Source organism: Oryzias latipes, chromosome 24 (assembly GCF_002234675.1).
Source record: "Oryzias latipes chromosome 24, ASM223467v1".
In the NCBI taxonomy this organism is placed as follows: domain Eukaryota; kingdom Metazoa; phylum Chordata; class Actinopteri; order Beloniformes; family Adrianichthyidae; genus Oryzias; species Oryzias latipes.
Window position 1 is genome coordinate 6,103,626 of NC_019882.2, and position 14,776 is coordinate 6,118,401.

General features: G+C 41.0%; 1 protein-coding gene across 1 annotated transcript in view; it reads right to left on the bottom strand.

Moving 5' to 3' along the window:
* Positions 1 to 737: 737 nt before the first annotated feature.
* The window catches only part of kcnk3 (potassium two pore domain channel subfamily K member 3), a 32,973-nt gene continuing 18,934 nt past the window's right edge, over positions 738 to 14,776 (bottom strand). Inside the window, exon 2 of the mRNA XM_004083438.4 lies at positions 738 to 2,948. Coding sequence (XP_004083486.1) covers positions 2,035 to 2,948 — 914 coding nt within the window. The 3' untranslated portion in view covers positions 738 to 2,034. The remainder of the gene's footprint in view (positions 2,949 to 14,776) is intronic.

Consider the following 14,776-nt stretch of genomic DNA (forward strand, 5'->3'; position numbering starts at 1 on the left):
TACAACTGTTTCTGTTCCAGCCAATCAAAACGGGAAAGCTAAGAGTTATATGCAATAAATCGAAATAATTATCTGTTTAAGCGCAATAAAGTTACTGAAGTTTCCCCAGTGTTTTTGTATCAAAATATTGACAATCTCTTTGACATTTTGATGCAGAAACGTTGTATTTTTGCATCATGATGTCAACGTAATCTTAGAGGTAGTAAATCTTGGTTGGGGGGGGGGGGGGGGTCCCTTGTACATTTTTGCCCGTGGCCCTAAAAACTATTGCAGCACCACTGTCAATCTAGATATCTTCAAAGTGTAAATAAAAAACTGCATTAACTTTTAAATTATGAAAACCAATTGTTGCTGTTTTTTTCTTCTTCCTTAGGATAAAAAAATACATGAATTTATAATAAATCAATTGACTGAATTCTAGTTGTTAAACCAAATTTAAACCCGAAGGCAAAAAAAAAAACTGATCTTTTTACTTATTGTTTGTTTCTGAAATATCTTAAATATTACTATGTAACATTTAAAAATGTGTTTACTTAAAAAATGACAAATGTTCTTTTAATTTCTTTAGTGAAGTTTGTAATTTAAAATGTTCCACCTCCTAAAAAAGTTTAGCAAATTTGAAAAAATGCAATCATTATGATTAAAATAATACATAAAAAGTTATTTTTAAAATGTGTTAATGTTGTTTTATGCAACAAATAACAATTGGTTAGTGACACACAAGTAAAACAAAGAGATGTTTTAAAATAAAACATGTTTTATTATACTCAACGAAAAACACATTAAATTTTATGCTCACACAGAAGAACTGTTCCAACGAATGATCCAGTAGAAAAATAAGCATGAAATCGAGACAGAAATGACTCAATGTGAAGTTAGGCTACAAAAATAGAAGAAGAGAAAATCCTGCTCCTTCACACAACTGAAAAGAACACAGCATAAAGACCGCACCTGGCGAGGAGGAGGAGAGCGTTTGGACGGGGCTGCGGCAAACGAACCCCCATGTGCAAGAGATACAAACACCGCGGCTGTTTATTTTGGAGGTGTGCTGCAATTTTCACACAGATTGGCAACACATGAAACATGAATGACAAACCGAAAACAGGATGGATAGGAGTTTTGACAGTGAAAAATAAATCCATTAAAACAAAAATCACAAAGGTGTGCACACTGTTCCAGTGTTAGAAAGCTGTCTTCTAAGGTGCAGACATGAATAAGATATGCTTTTCTACAAACACAAGTGAGATTACATACCTTAATTTAAATTTTTAGATCATAGTGAAGCTACAGAAAACTATTATAAGACTGATATGTACACTAAACAGATAAATATAGAAGATAAAACAATGAAAATAAAACTTATTTGGTCTGAAAAGGGCAACACTTAGGCCAGATTTACCGCTGCAGATTCACCAACGTAGACATTTTTCCAAAATATTCTGTTCTTCAGCAAAACAATATTTAAATCTATTAATAATTCTTTAGATAAATTCTATGTTTTTTTCTCGTAAAATAGAAAAGCAAGAGTTTGGAATTGTAGTTAATGAGTTTGAAAGTGTTCTCTACAAAAATACCCTCACCATATTTCCCCAATGTAAAAAAAACTCTTAAAAGAAAAACTAAGTTAGGCTTTACCGAGTAAATGTTTTCATAACAAGTCATTATATACAGCTAAAACACCCCAAATCCATCCTGTCTCACAGTGTTGTTTCCTCCTGCTCTTCATTACACCTACAGAGTCCACTTCAAGATGCAGAAAACAGTGGGTTTTTAATCAGGAAATTCCAGCTTCAGGATGGTAACAGAGCAGTCGCAGAGGACAGTTTAGGAGGAAGTGAAACAAATGATTGTCTCTTTCAGGCATTAGTGTAAAATAAAAGCTAAACGAGTTGTGCTTTGCTACTGGAAGTTAACGTCTGGTCTGGAGTCTGCAGCACCAGGCTATTCCAGAATAAAAGCAAAGGTCAGGAATGTTCGTTCTCTTTATAACGTCCACTGCAAATATTGCACGACAAAAGGAAGTTCTTCTGGATTTTAGATGGAGCTTCTGCGCTTGTTGAGTCTTCTGTAGGTGTTGATGCTATGCAAACCAGTGGACACAGAGCTGATGCCTGAATAGTGCTGCAAGCTGCACACGCAGCCGTTAGAGTAGAGGGGGTTGGAGAAAGACTCTCCTTGCTCCATGTAGGTGTCTGAGGTGGAGAGGTCATGTGGGATGATCATGGGTATGGAGTATTGCAGCTTCTCCCTGCTTTTGTACCAAAGACAGGAGCACATGGACTGAAAGTGGAGAACCTCGGCGTAAACATTACGCAGGCCGCGGCTCGCTGCTCCTCCGCTGTTCCCGCAGGCGGCGTTGCCCCCGCTGCACCCGGTGGAGGAAGGAGAAGCCGGGTCCACGGTGCAGGTGATGCTACTGCCTGTTTGGCCCTTGTGGGCGAGAAGAGCCCTCTGCTCGGCATCCCTCTTTTCGTCTTCTGAGTTCATGGTCATGAAGCGCAGCACTACCAAGTTGAGGAAGGCGCCGATCACTCCCAGACCCATCAGGATGTAAATGAAGCAGAAGACCACGTAGCCCTGCTTTTCCTGCAGCGCTTCTCCTTTCTGCAGTGCCACATAGTCTCCAAAACCGATAGTGGTCAATGTGATAAAGCAGTAGTAGTAGGCTTGAAAGAAGGTCCATCCCTCAAAGTGAGAGAAAGCCAGCGCCCCCGCACATAACGTGGTCATGCACGACACCAATCCCACAATTACCATGTTCACCATGGAGACTTCTGTGCGCCTCATCCCAAGGCACTTCTTTAGGTGGTGGAGCAAGTACCTGACGAAGGTGTTGATCCGCTCACCCAGGCTCTGGAACATGACCAAGGTGAGAGGGATGCCCAGGAGGGCGTAGAGCATGCAGAAGACTTTCCCTCCATCTGTGCTGGGTGCAGCATGGCCGTATCCTAAAGAAAAGTCAGAAAAAGAAGCAGGGTTACTGGGGCAGAACTAATTAAATCCACAGCGAAGATGACTGAGGTCTAAGAGGAGACGGCTGTAGGCCTGAGAAGAACTCAAACATGTACCAGACAGACAGACATGATTTGTATTCTCTGAGCAGCTTGTCTGATAAATTTACGCAGTCTTTATTTCTCGGAAGGAGAATGAAATTAAAGATGAGAATGAGGGGTGGAGGCAGGATGGGACAAGTACTGATGTAGTGCTTGGAAGAGAGGGTTTCCATAATTTATTGCAGAGAGTGACTGTGCTGGCAACTAATTACAGCTCACAGAACACAGAAGGGCAAGCTGAAAATATAAGCCTTCATTTGTTCCAAAACAAAAAAAACGAAAAAAAAATTAATGGATTTCATGCAAGGCAATGGTGTTTTTAAACAGGCCCTTTGAGTCTCCGAAATGGTAACATCACAAAAGATTTGCATAAATCCATCATTACACCTCATTTGGCTCTTTTATTTAAGTTTCTACCCCAATAAACAGTCTATCAGGATACCATTTCCCTGCAGTTTGTACTTAAAATATTTTTCTCACATGCTGCTAATGGGAGCTAAAGATGACATCCGGCCCTGATAACAGCTGGATTTGCACATAAAAGTGCTTTTCCAACAGTTAAAATGCAATTACTCAGAGGCTGATTCAATTCTTGGGGCTCTGGTTTTAACACCATAGTGATCTGTGCAGATAATCCACCTGTCTGCTTGGTGTCAAATCAGTTTAAGTGGGGATTTTTTTTTCTCCTTGCCACCAAACTAACAATCTGTTTGTTGTAGGATGAAACCCAGACCCCATCAACCAAGAACAGAGGTTATCCTCACCAAATACACCAAATAAAATAAAACACAGATTTGGAGTGGCTGAAAACGGTGAATAAATCCATAGACTTTAATTAAAATCTACTTTGTTTACTTTTTTCATCAAGAAGGAATATTTGTTAGTCTTTAAGATGTCTTTTCACAGTTTCAGCTCACATAAATGACATCGTTAAAACACTTCTTCTACCCAAACCCATTCTAGATCAAAAATAAAAAAGGGTTTATTTTACATAACAAGTGTAACATCTGACATAATCAGGTCACCTGCCCAGCAGGGCACTGTCAATGAAAACATGGTAAATCTGTGAGGTAAAACGAGAGATGGATTGAAGGTCAGACTCGTAGCCACTTTTATACATTTTAGTCTTTGTTGCAAGAAGACAGCTGTAATAAGAAAAATACTTGCCACATACATTTCAACCCTTTATCTATCAGTCTAAGAAACTTTAGCTAGTAAAAATTTTAAAAATTTTAGAAAATTTAGAAAATAGCTAAACGGGTTTCATCCAGTTCCTTTTTATCCTTTTTTATGTTAGAAAAATGCAGCATTCACAAATTTGTAAACAAATTCATGAAAAAATACAATAAATCTAAAAAATGTTCAACTTATTAGCACTCTTAAATCAAAAACATGTACATTTCTGACATGTTTTTCTGCTTTTCATCCTATGTTTAATGCTAATCACAAGTTTTAACATCTATTTGCTTGTTCATTCATGTTTTATCACAGATTTGTGTATACATTTGTGTATACAGCCAATGCTTGTGAAACATTTACTGTGAGCAGGACAGTGTGTTAAGATGAGCGTCGGGCCATAGCTGCATCTTTGCCATGAGCTGTCTGCAGGAAAAAGCATCCTAATGAAGTGCACAGATGACCAGCATGACAGCGGCGCTCATCGGAAGCTGAGGATGGAGCGACAAAGCAAGCAGTTCCAGCTCTCATCAAAGCAAAAAAATAAGGAGGATGACAAACTCCAGCCACACCTTTTCCTGCTGCCCCAGTACTGACAATGTTCTAATGAGACAGGATGGGTTTGTGTTCTTGCAAGCAAGTTACCAAGGCTATCAGCTCCACATAAATGGATTACAGTCGCTGACAGAGGAAAGTTCAAGCCTCGCCCTCTAAGAAAATTAAAAAAAATTAATCCATTAAGGCTTTTGAAGGGTCTAATAAATCTACCTCAGTCTGATGATAGGAAATGAAGATATATTTGGTCATAAAACACTAAAAAAAAATATGAAGGAGGTTTTTATCTGGGAAATTACAGGATATCCGACTTTTTCGGTAATGTCAGTTCCAAAATTGCTTGTAGATTTTTACAGTTTTCAGTAACCAAAATTCTGCACGTACTAGATTGAAAAAAAGACTTGAAAGTAAGGTCTTTAAAAAGCTCCAAATAAATTTTTTTATAGGTTTTAAGGAGCAAAAACCTTAGATTTTCTCTTTTTGAAAAAGAAGTTTAACATATTTTTATTGATTTCCCGATCTCTTCTGATTGCCAAATGTTAAAACTGATCACGTTGTTGATCAGATTGTCTCTGAAGACTCGTGATCTTCTTCTCCAGAGAGTCTGCCTCCCAAACGCTGCATCGCAGCTTCTAACGTCTCCATTACGCTGATTAATTAGGCTGGGATGTAAACAGGCTTTGAAAATACATCAAAGAATGGCATAATGTGGCTTCTTGGGCTCGGGTTCTCCGTCACTCAATTACATTTTCATTGATTACCACACACAATTTGTTCTCACCAAACAACACTGCAAGCGAGACTCATTCATCAGGCTTCTAAACGAGGGAGTGCATTCATCAGGGGGATCCATTACTTACTGTACCACTAATTTGTTAAAATGTAGAAAATACGAATTAAGCATTTGCAGATGAAAGCCCAAACTTTGTGTTAAAGGACATGGTATCTTTAGCGTAAATTGGGAGTCCTTCATTCTCCATATACATGTCTTTAATAATGAAGGACTGGTAGAAAATGAAATGTGGTGGAAAAGTTACTTTAAATGTAGGATTCAGTGTTTAAAGGTAACTTTCAAAATAACCCGAAGTTGCTTCTTTAAAGTTGCTTGTAAAGTGAAAACTATGGATGAAATTGTTGAAAAAGTACATTTAAATAAAAAAAAAAACAAGTAGGAGCAAGGTTGGTTTTATCAAAACACAAAAAACTGACAAAAAGTTGAAAAAGAAACTTATCAGCAATGATTCACTAACAAACTCTCCAATTCCCAAGTTCAACAGGTTGTTGTGGAGTTAAAGAGTTTCATCAGTCATTCATGTTAGTTCTTCAAGAAATTGTGAACATCTCACTTTTCAAAGCTTCCTTGGAGATTATTTGTTTGTGCATGGATCTCCTATCAAACTTGTCTTCTATGTAAATTTCAATCAGTCCTCATAAATTATGTAAAACTTCCATCAATCAGTGTGAAACTGAAAGTGCAAACTTAAGAGATTTGAAACTGTCAGTTATCAAAAAAGTTATGGATCCTTTCAATTCAAAGTGTTATTGTTTAATGAAAGTAGATGTCATTAACTGCTGGTTCAGAACCCGACATGCAGGAGAAACAAAGACGTGGCAAACTCATGAGCAAAGGGATTCACAGAAGGTTGACAAAAAGAGAACAACTTCAAACCAAACACTTAAACAGACTGACAATGATGACGTTAATTTAAGACATCTGTGGTCAATTAGCAGATGAAACCAGGTGAGACTGACAGGGGGGAAAAAGTCTACAAGCAGAATATTGCAAGAACCAGGAAAACAAATGAAAAACAAACCAAGACAAGTCTAAAATATATAAAGATGTCTAACATAATAAATATATAGAGAGATGTTTAACAGTTGTTTTTATTTATTGATTTTTTTTATAAAGTAAATTCATTTTGGAAAAAGCATTACAACCTTTAATTAAAAACTTCATCGTAAACTGGAAAACTAGAGATAAGTGAAAAGTCTTAATGTACAAAAGATTTCCTGAAATTTAAAGTTTTATGTTTTAAGTGACTGAACTCAAAATCTGTCATGCGGCAAACGTACCAGTATACCAATATTAAATTCCTTAATGTACTTTCTTGATTATATGAAAGACATGTTAAATAATAACTTTTGATGTGTAAGATTGTAACTGCTTAGCTCCGGTTTTAAAAAAAGGTAAAGTCTTGGTGAAACCATCCATCCATCCATCCATCTTCCTCCGCTTATCCGGGACCGGGTCGCGGGGGCAGCACACTGAGCAGAGATGCCCAGACTTCCCTCACCCCAGCCACTTCGTCCAGCTCCTCTGGGGGGACCCAGAGGCGTTCCCAGGCCAGCCGAGAGACATAGTCTCTCTGTGACGGTGTGGCACCGTCAGATGCCGAGGGGGGGCCACACCGTGTTTTATTGTTTGTGTAATAATGTGTTTTGTTATTTATTGTTATTTATTTATTTATTGTTATTTATGATTACCACCTGTGGTGCCGCCTGGCTGGGATTGAGAGCAACGCCCCGTGGGCGTGGCATCCCACTTAAAGGTGAGCACTGAAGGTGGAGCAAAGAGGGGAGTGACAGTGTGTGCTGTGTGCTGCATGGCCCTGCGTGTAGTAACCGTGTCTGAATTAAACACTGAACCTCCTCACCTTGGCTCCTCTGCATCCTTTCTCGGCGGGACCCCGTCACACTCTCCAGCGTGTCCTGGGTCTTCCCCGGGGCCTCCGCCCAGTGGGACATGCCCGAAACACCTCTCCAGGGAGGCGTCTAGGGGGCATCCGAACAAGATGCCCGAGCCACCTCAACTGGCTCCTTTCGATGTGGAGGAGAAGCGGTTCTATTCCGAGCTCCCCGCGGGTGACCAAGCTTCTCACCCTATCTCTAAGGGAGCGCCCAGCTCATTACAGCCGCTTGTATTCGGGACCTCGTTCTTTCGGTCATGACCTATAGCTCATTACCATAGGTGAGTACTGGAACGTAGATCGACCGGTAAATTGAGAGCTTTGCTTTTTGGCTTAGCTCTCTCTTCACCACGACGGACCCATAGAGCGACAGCATAACTACGGACGCCGCTCCGATCCGCCTGTCAATCTCACGCTCCGATCTTCCCTCACTCGTGAACAAGACCCCAAGGTATTTAAACTCCTCCACCTGGGGCAAGGACACTCCACCCAACGAGAGATGGCAAGCTACCTTTCTCCGGTCAAGGACCATGGCCTCAGATTTAGCGGTGCTGACCTTTCTTGGTGAAACATAAAAGTAAAAGTCAAGGTCAGAACTATTCAGCCATCATGCCTTTTGTCTGTGATTTATCATGGTTTTGTTGATGCAATGTTGTATCTTTAAAACATGTTTTATAGGACTTTTTATTCTGTTTTGTGCTTTATAAAAACACTTTGTATGATTGCTTGGATTTACAAGCAGCTGTAAAACAAAATGAAACAAAAATCAGAAACTTTATAACGACCTCAGCACAAAAAAACATAAGAAAAAAATGACAGCAATCCTCAAATGACAGACTTCTTACCAAAATGAGGACTTTTTGTGAATAAAAACCAGTGCAAAAAATAATTATCAAAAACAATCATAAATTAATTAATGGAGTTCTTCAAATATCTTGGTTTAGGTTTCTATAATTTCTTAAATTATATTTTCTCTAAAAAAAGTCCCAGCAAGTAATCCCCCAAATGTATATATATATCCTTATCTGTGGGCCATTGGTGTAAATGTATGGCCAGGTCATCACAATTTGCACAAATGAGGGCTGGGCCCCGCCAAACTTCCAACAGTGGCCGAGCCTGGTCGGGCCATATTTGCAACACCCCTTGTGGGCCCCCTTTTTTCCCGGGGGTGCCCCCCTCCTGGGCGGGGGCGGCGGGCCCCTGCCTTGCTCCTCCCTGGACCATCCGTGGGCCGGGTGGGTGGCTGCCAGGAGTGCGGAGCGGGTCTCCCTTGGGGGGTCCTGGCTCGTACCTGGGGTTGGGGCGGGGGGATGCCCGGGACTCCTGGGTGGTGATGGGGTGCTCGTCTGGGGCTGTGGGCGTCCTTCTCCGGTGGGGCCCTGCGTTGGGCTCTCCCGGCGCGGCGGGGGGGCTGCTCTCCTGGTTGGGCGGTGCTCTCTTTCCCTCCGCGCCTCCCTGCTCTCTGGCTCTGGGGGCCTCGCGGCGGTCCTGCTGGCCCTGGCCTGGGTGGCGGTCTTGGTCGCCCGGGGGGCGGTTGTTCCCTGCCTGTTCCCGTGTGGCGTTGGGGGGATTCCGGCTGCCGCTGCTGCTGTGGCGGGGGTCTTGGGGTGGGGATGGCTGGGCACTCTCCCTCCTTCTTTTCACGTTCCACCATCCATTTTAGAAGAACATAAACACTCACCTGAGCACAGGTGTTAGCTCACCTTTGCACTAACAGTTTGCATGATTGAATGAATGAAATATTTCACACTAGTTGGTTTTAAGGCATAAGTTGCGTGTGAACACTATCTGTTTTTTGTGCATGTCGACATGTGGACATTTTTGCAGCTAACAGGTGTGTTGATAACATTTGAGTGTGTGTGTGGACAGGCCCCGCCCTTTTTGTACTACATTTGAACCTTACCTTAATGATAAACAACCAGTAAACTTGTTGCTTTATGCTGCTTCATGGTCTTATCCCCCCTCCCCTCCCATTATCACCCTCCTACCCCCCTCTCTCTCTAACATCCCTCCCTTTTTCTTCCCTTCTTTCCTTTTCCGTCCGGTCCAACACCCAAAATTTTCAAACATGGTTGAAATTAATAAAGTTTGGCCTCAATTGCAAAAACACAAGAGGCCCTCAGCTCTCATCTGCCTGCCCAGCTGTTGGACAGGACAAGTTAGGAAAAAAAAAAAAAAAAATTTGCACAAATGTGGAAAAATTGTTATGTAGATATTTGCTGATTCATTTCATTCATCTGATATATGGTTAGCTGGAATTGTACTATTTTTTTTTATTGGTTCTTTGGGCTTCCATGATTAATGAATTTCTCAATGTAAGATAAATAAAATTTTAATCAAATCGAAAATGCAGAGTTTATTTGGTTTTTTAATACCAACACATTCTCACAATGCAATACTACTATCTGAGTAGAAACTGTCCACTGAAGTTGGTGGAGAAGACCTTAACTGACTAAGTAACTAAGTTACAAACGTGTCTGATGTCATACAGTTAACTGTCTCTGTTCTTTGAATGAAATAACTTTAAACTTCCAGCTGATTTAATGATCACAGATAAGCACTGCTGTTCTGAACTCTGTAATCCAAACAAAATCCTTCAGGAAAACTTAGAAATCCTCTTAGGTGTCACCCACCGTCAGATGATTCAACCCTATATGGCCAGTTTAGACTTTTACTACACAGGTGGTTTCCACAGTCTTTTACATCTGACGTCACCCTTATCTGCATTGGCAAAATCCCACGTAGGTCAGCAAATGTTCTTTTCCAAGTAGGAAAAATAAACACTGATGTTCTGACTGATGTTCTCTGTCTGATACAGGATAAATTTGAGCAGCACTGCACTCTACGTCCAAGCAAGCCTGCGCCTTGGCTCACTTTGATCTGCAGAATGAACGTACGATTTTACAAGTGACTAAAGTTCTCTCTGGTGTACATCATCATCATCAAAAGATGTCCCTGATACGGTGTTTCCCACGATTTAGGGATTATCCCCAAATCTGTGTTGGACCCGCACACCCACATAAATTCCCATTTGCAGACACTTCAGACTCCAGACGACCCTGTCATTGTTTATTCAGGCACTCAAACACAGCTCTGGTACTCCCACCTCCCTACAGTGCATTGCTTGGCTCTTGACCCTCAAGTCGTTGCTGACAGCTGCTGTGTAATGTCCATGTGTGTGAAAACAGACTTGTAGGAAGATGTTTTATGACCAAAAGAGAGTAAATATTTGGAATCAGTGAGCGTGATAATGGTTCAGAGGAAAAAAGAACCCAGAGAGTTACTGTATGAATGGAAGTAATCACAAATATGCAACCAAATCTACTGTATATGATAGTAAGATCCTGCATCCAGTAGATTATAACTTTAAATGCCCTGATACGTTTAAAACTTCAACCTGCTAAAAAATATCCATCTGTTCTTTGCAATCACTGTAGCAGTGCTGATGTGTGATGTATTTGCTTTGCTAATTTAGAAGCTCATGTGTCTTTTTGCTGATAAAAGCAGGGAAGTATCGGGAAAGTAAGTAAGTGGGTCAACTCACTTGCCAATCAAAACAAAAATCACATCTCTATCACTGTGTTCATACAGAACAAGTTTGTGTCTGCTGCCTCTGTTTTATTCCCAAACATGCCACTAACTACCACACGCGGTGATTGTGTGTCCGTTTGTCTTATATACAGTCAATGCATGAAAGACGATGATGTTAAGACATCAGGTTCAGTGCTCTACATGAGCACTGGTCATCACGTCTCCATCTCTGGGATCATGAGATCATTCAGAGATTCTCTCAGTATGGCGTATGGCGTAAATGGTAAATGGCGTATACTTATATAGCGCCTTTCTTCCTACAAGGACAAAGTGCTTTACAGTCACAGACCCATTCACCCAGTCACACACACATTCACTCACACATTCACACACTGGTGGCGGCTCCGCTGCCAAACACAGACGCCCGCCTACCACCAGAGGTAAGGTGGGGTTCAGTATCTTGCCCAAGGACACTTCGACTTATAGGCGTGCAAAGCGGGAATCGAACCTGCAATCTTACGATCATCGGTCAACCGCCCTATCGCTGCACCACGGCCGCCCCAGTATGGTGAGGTTTACCATCTACTGTAGGAGCTGCATCTGTCAGCGGTACTAACATCTCTGTGAGTCAGTTTGACAACTTGCTTTCCAGCATTAATCCGAAGGAGGTTGTTGTTTTTGGACTCCGCCCACTAATTGTGTCATCAACGCAGAGTTCTTAATTGGTTGACGCAACGCGGATTCTTTGTCAAAGTTTGGATACTTGAACGCGGGAACATTGTGTCCGAATTTTCATTCTCCACAGCTGCCAGACCCCCTGCACCACATCTTATGCTGTTATGCCCTTTTTTATGTCTAGGGGTACCTAGAGGAGGATGTTTTGTTATTAATTTTAAAGTGGCAAAAACTTTACTTTTATGTTATGCTCCTCCAGGTCCCCCAAGACATCAAATGGGGCATAACAGACGCTCACAAAGACCTCTGATCACATCTGTATATTGACTTAACAATGAAAACGGCCGCCCTTGACTTGCAAATCGCGTTTTCATTAGCTGGGTTCACACCGCCCTTTGCCCTTATAGCCTTATTCTATGTCAGTCAACATTTCTGAAAATATCCAAGACTTCTTAAAAGGCTTATTGTGCTCTGTGTGCACATCCTCTTTCCTTTTGGCTTTTTCCTTCAGGGGTCGCCACAGCGAATCAGCTTCCTCCATCTAACCCTGTCTTATGCATCCTATCCCCTAATATCAGCTACCTAGACTAAGCATCCTTCTACCTATCTAGTCACTATACACACATACATACATATACATTTATGAACAAACATGTACATAATATTAACATTTTTTAATTTTAAGTTTGTTAAATTGTACATTTTCATTTGGGTTTTCAAATCTTGCTGACAGAATCCAAACACAGCTTGTTTGCAGAGATACTCCCTAATCAAAACCGTATCAAATAGATTTGTCAGGAGCTTTAAATCATAAGAATGTCCCTCCAACAATAAGTTGAATATAATCTTCATACCTGAACAATGAGTCTGTCCAAAAGGTGCAGCGAGAGGAAAATGAGTCATGCAGGATGCATTTATTAGAAACAATATGATGCAATGCCAGAGGCAGCCCACTGACAGAGCGTCTGTCTGGGTTCACGTTAACTTGGTTACCCCTGTGTGGGCTCCGAATCGACCCCAGGAGCATGTGCTCTCATCTGGCACACAGCTGAGACCCAAATGCCGCAGATTCACAATTTTTCACACCAAACCAGGCGTTAGCTCCGATAGGTGTGACTTATCCACTGCTCTGGTTTACCTTTCAAAACCCTCGTCAACATGCAACACAACCAAAAAAGCTCTTTCATCTAAACTCCAGGGCAGCAGTTTGCGTGTGTAAAGCCCAATGCTCTGATTGTGCATTTTAAAAAAAGAGTAAAAGAATAACAAGGTCCACTGTACAACTTAGGTTCCTTTTTAGGGGATATGAGAGGAAACCTTGGCAGGCCAGAGTTTTCCATGAAGTCAGCAAGCGAGGCATTCCAGGCCGAGTGTGAGATCTCTGGGAGGGTCAGTTGATTAAATAAATCATCTGATTTATGTACCTGATATACAGTTGATATGAACTTGTTTAAAAACTTGCACAGCTGGACCTGAATGAGGCTTGCATGAACCCAAACTGTATACAACACGACTGGGAGGAAAACCGCACAAATTAAATATAAAAGTAATGAAGCAAAAAGGTTGAGTGGATCAGATACTCAGCTAAATTCATTCCTCATCTTTTTTTGATGTTGTCAAGCAACGAAGAGGACGATCCTGCCTCATATTGATTTAAGATCCGATCATTTTTGTATCGCTAAACAAAGACCAATTTAAGAGCTAAATGCTACTAAGGTGTTTGCAAAAAATAATAAAAATACATTATTTTTCTCTCTATGCCATTCCTAAGAAGCACCTGTAAGGTTTGTAGGACAACACAAAACAATAAAGACTTGTCACTATTTAACAGATGAGGAGGCAATTATTCACTTGGAAACTTTTGAACCATTAAGGGTAAAGGGAAACTGGTAAATCGAGGCAGATACATTTTAATTTAAAGCCTTTTTTACACTTCAAACACCAGTTCTTAATGTCTGAAGGAAAAGACTGCATAGAAAAAAGTCAAGACACTGAAGAACATGGGTACAGCAGGAAAAGAAGGCTTGGGGCGGAGGGATCAACAGGTGGGTGACATGTGACACCATAGTCTCACTAGCAAAGAAGAAAGAGTTCATGGTTTGGATTCTGATTTTGCTCTTGGTATCAGTAAGCATTTCTGGTTACTATCTTGTACTCTTAACTTTAGCATACGCTGGTCTTCAAACAATCCCAATCAAACGAGTCAACAGCACTATCGCTAAAAAAAACAAAAAAAAACACCAACAAAATGTCATGTTTATTCTGGAGTACTGACTGCAAGACAACTGTCAAAACAAAACCACGGATCTAAAGGTTAAGAAAAAGCGTAGCTATTATTTTGGCGTGAAAATAGAAGGGCGTTGAGGAGGCACCAAATACAAGAGACCTAAAAATCTAATGTAATTCAATTCAATTTTATTTGAATCTCAATGGGCATTAAGGCCCGTACACACCGGGACGAATTTCGCGCGCGATATTCGCCAACGTTTAACGCCTCGTCACTAAACAAAGGGCACCAATGTGAGTGTGCACACCGACGCGAAAAACGCCACGCGTAAAAGCGTCATTTTTTTAAAAACGCCTCGGGTTCGTTTTTTTGGTTTGACGTCAAAAACTATACGACCAATGAAAATGGCCCTTTTGCACACGTGTCTGGAGCTTCTGAAGTTACAGTAAAACACAACTTGGGGGCGCTCAAACACAAAACTGCCTTTCTGAGCGCACATAATATAGAAGAAATAATAAGAAATACTGACGGATATTCTATAATATCCCAGAAAACGCTCATGATACTTTTTCAGCTCTTGTACCAGTCGATAAAACTCCCCATGTTCTTCTCTTCTCGTAACTATGGGATGTACCCAAAATCGACGTCTTTTCCGGCGTCTTTCATCATTCAACAGAACAATAATTTCTTCATCGCTGGAACTGGAGCCAGAGCTACTAGTGGTTGAAATATTCATGTTTTCTTTGTATGATTCTGACAATCACGTAAATACTTGCTCTCTTCTTCTGAGTGAAAAGCGACTTTAAGAAGCGTAAAGTTGCGCAGCGCCACCTTGTGTACAGGAGTATTTCTGTCTTACTTTAAGCGTCATC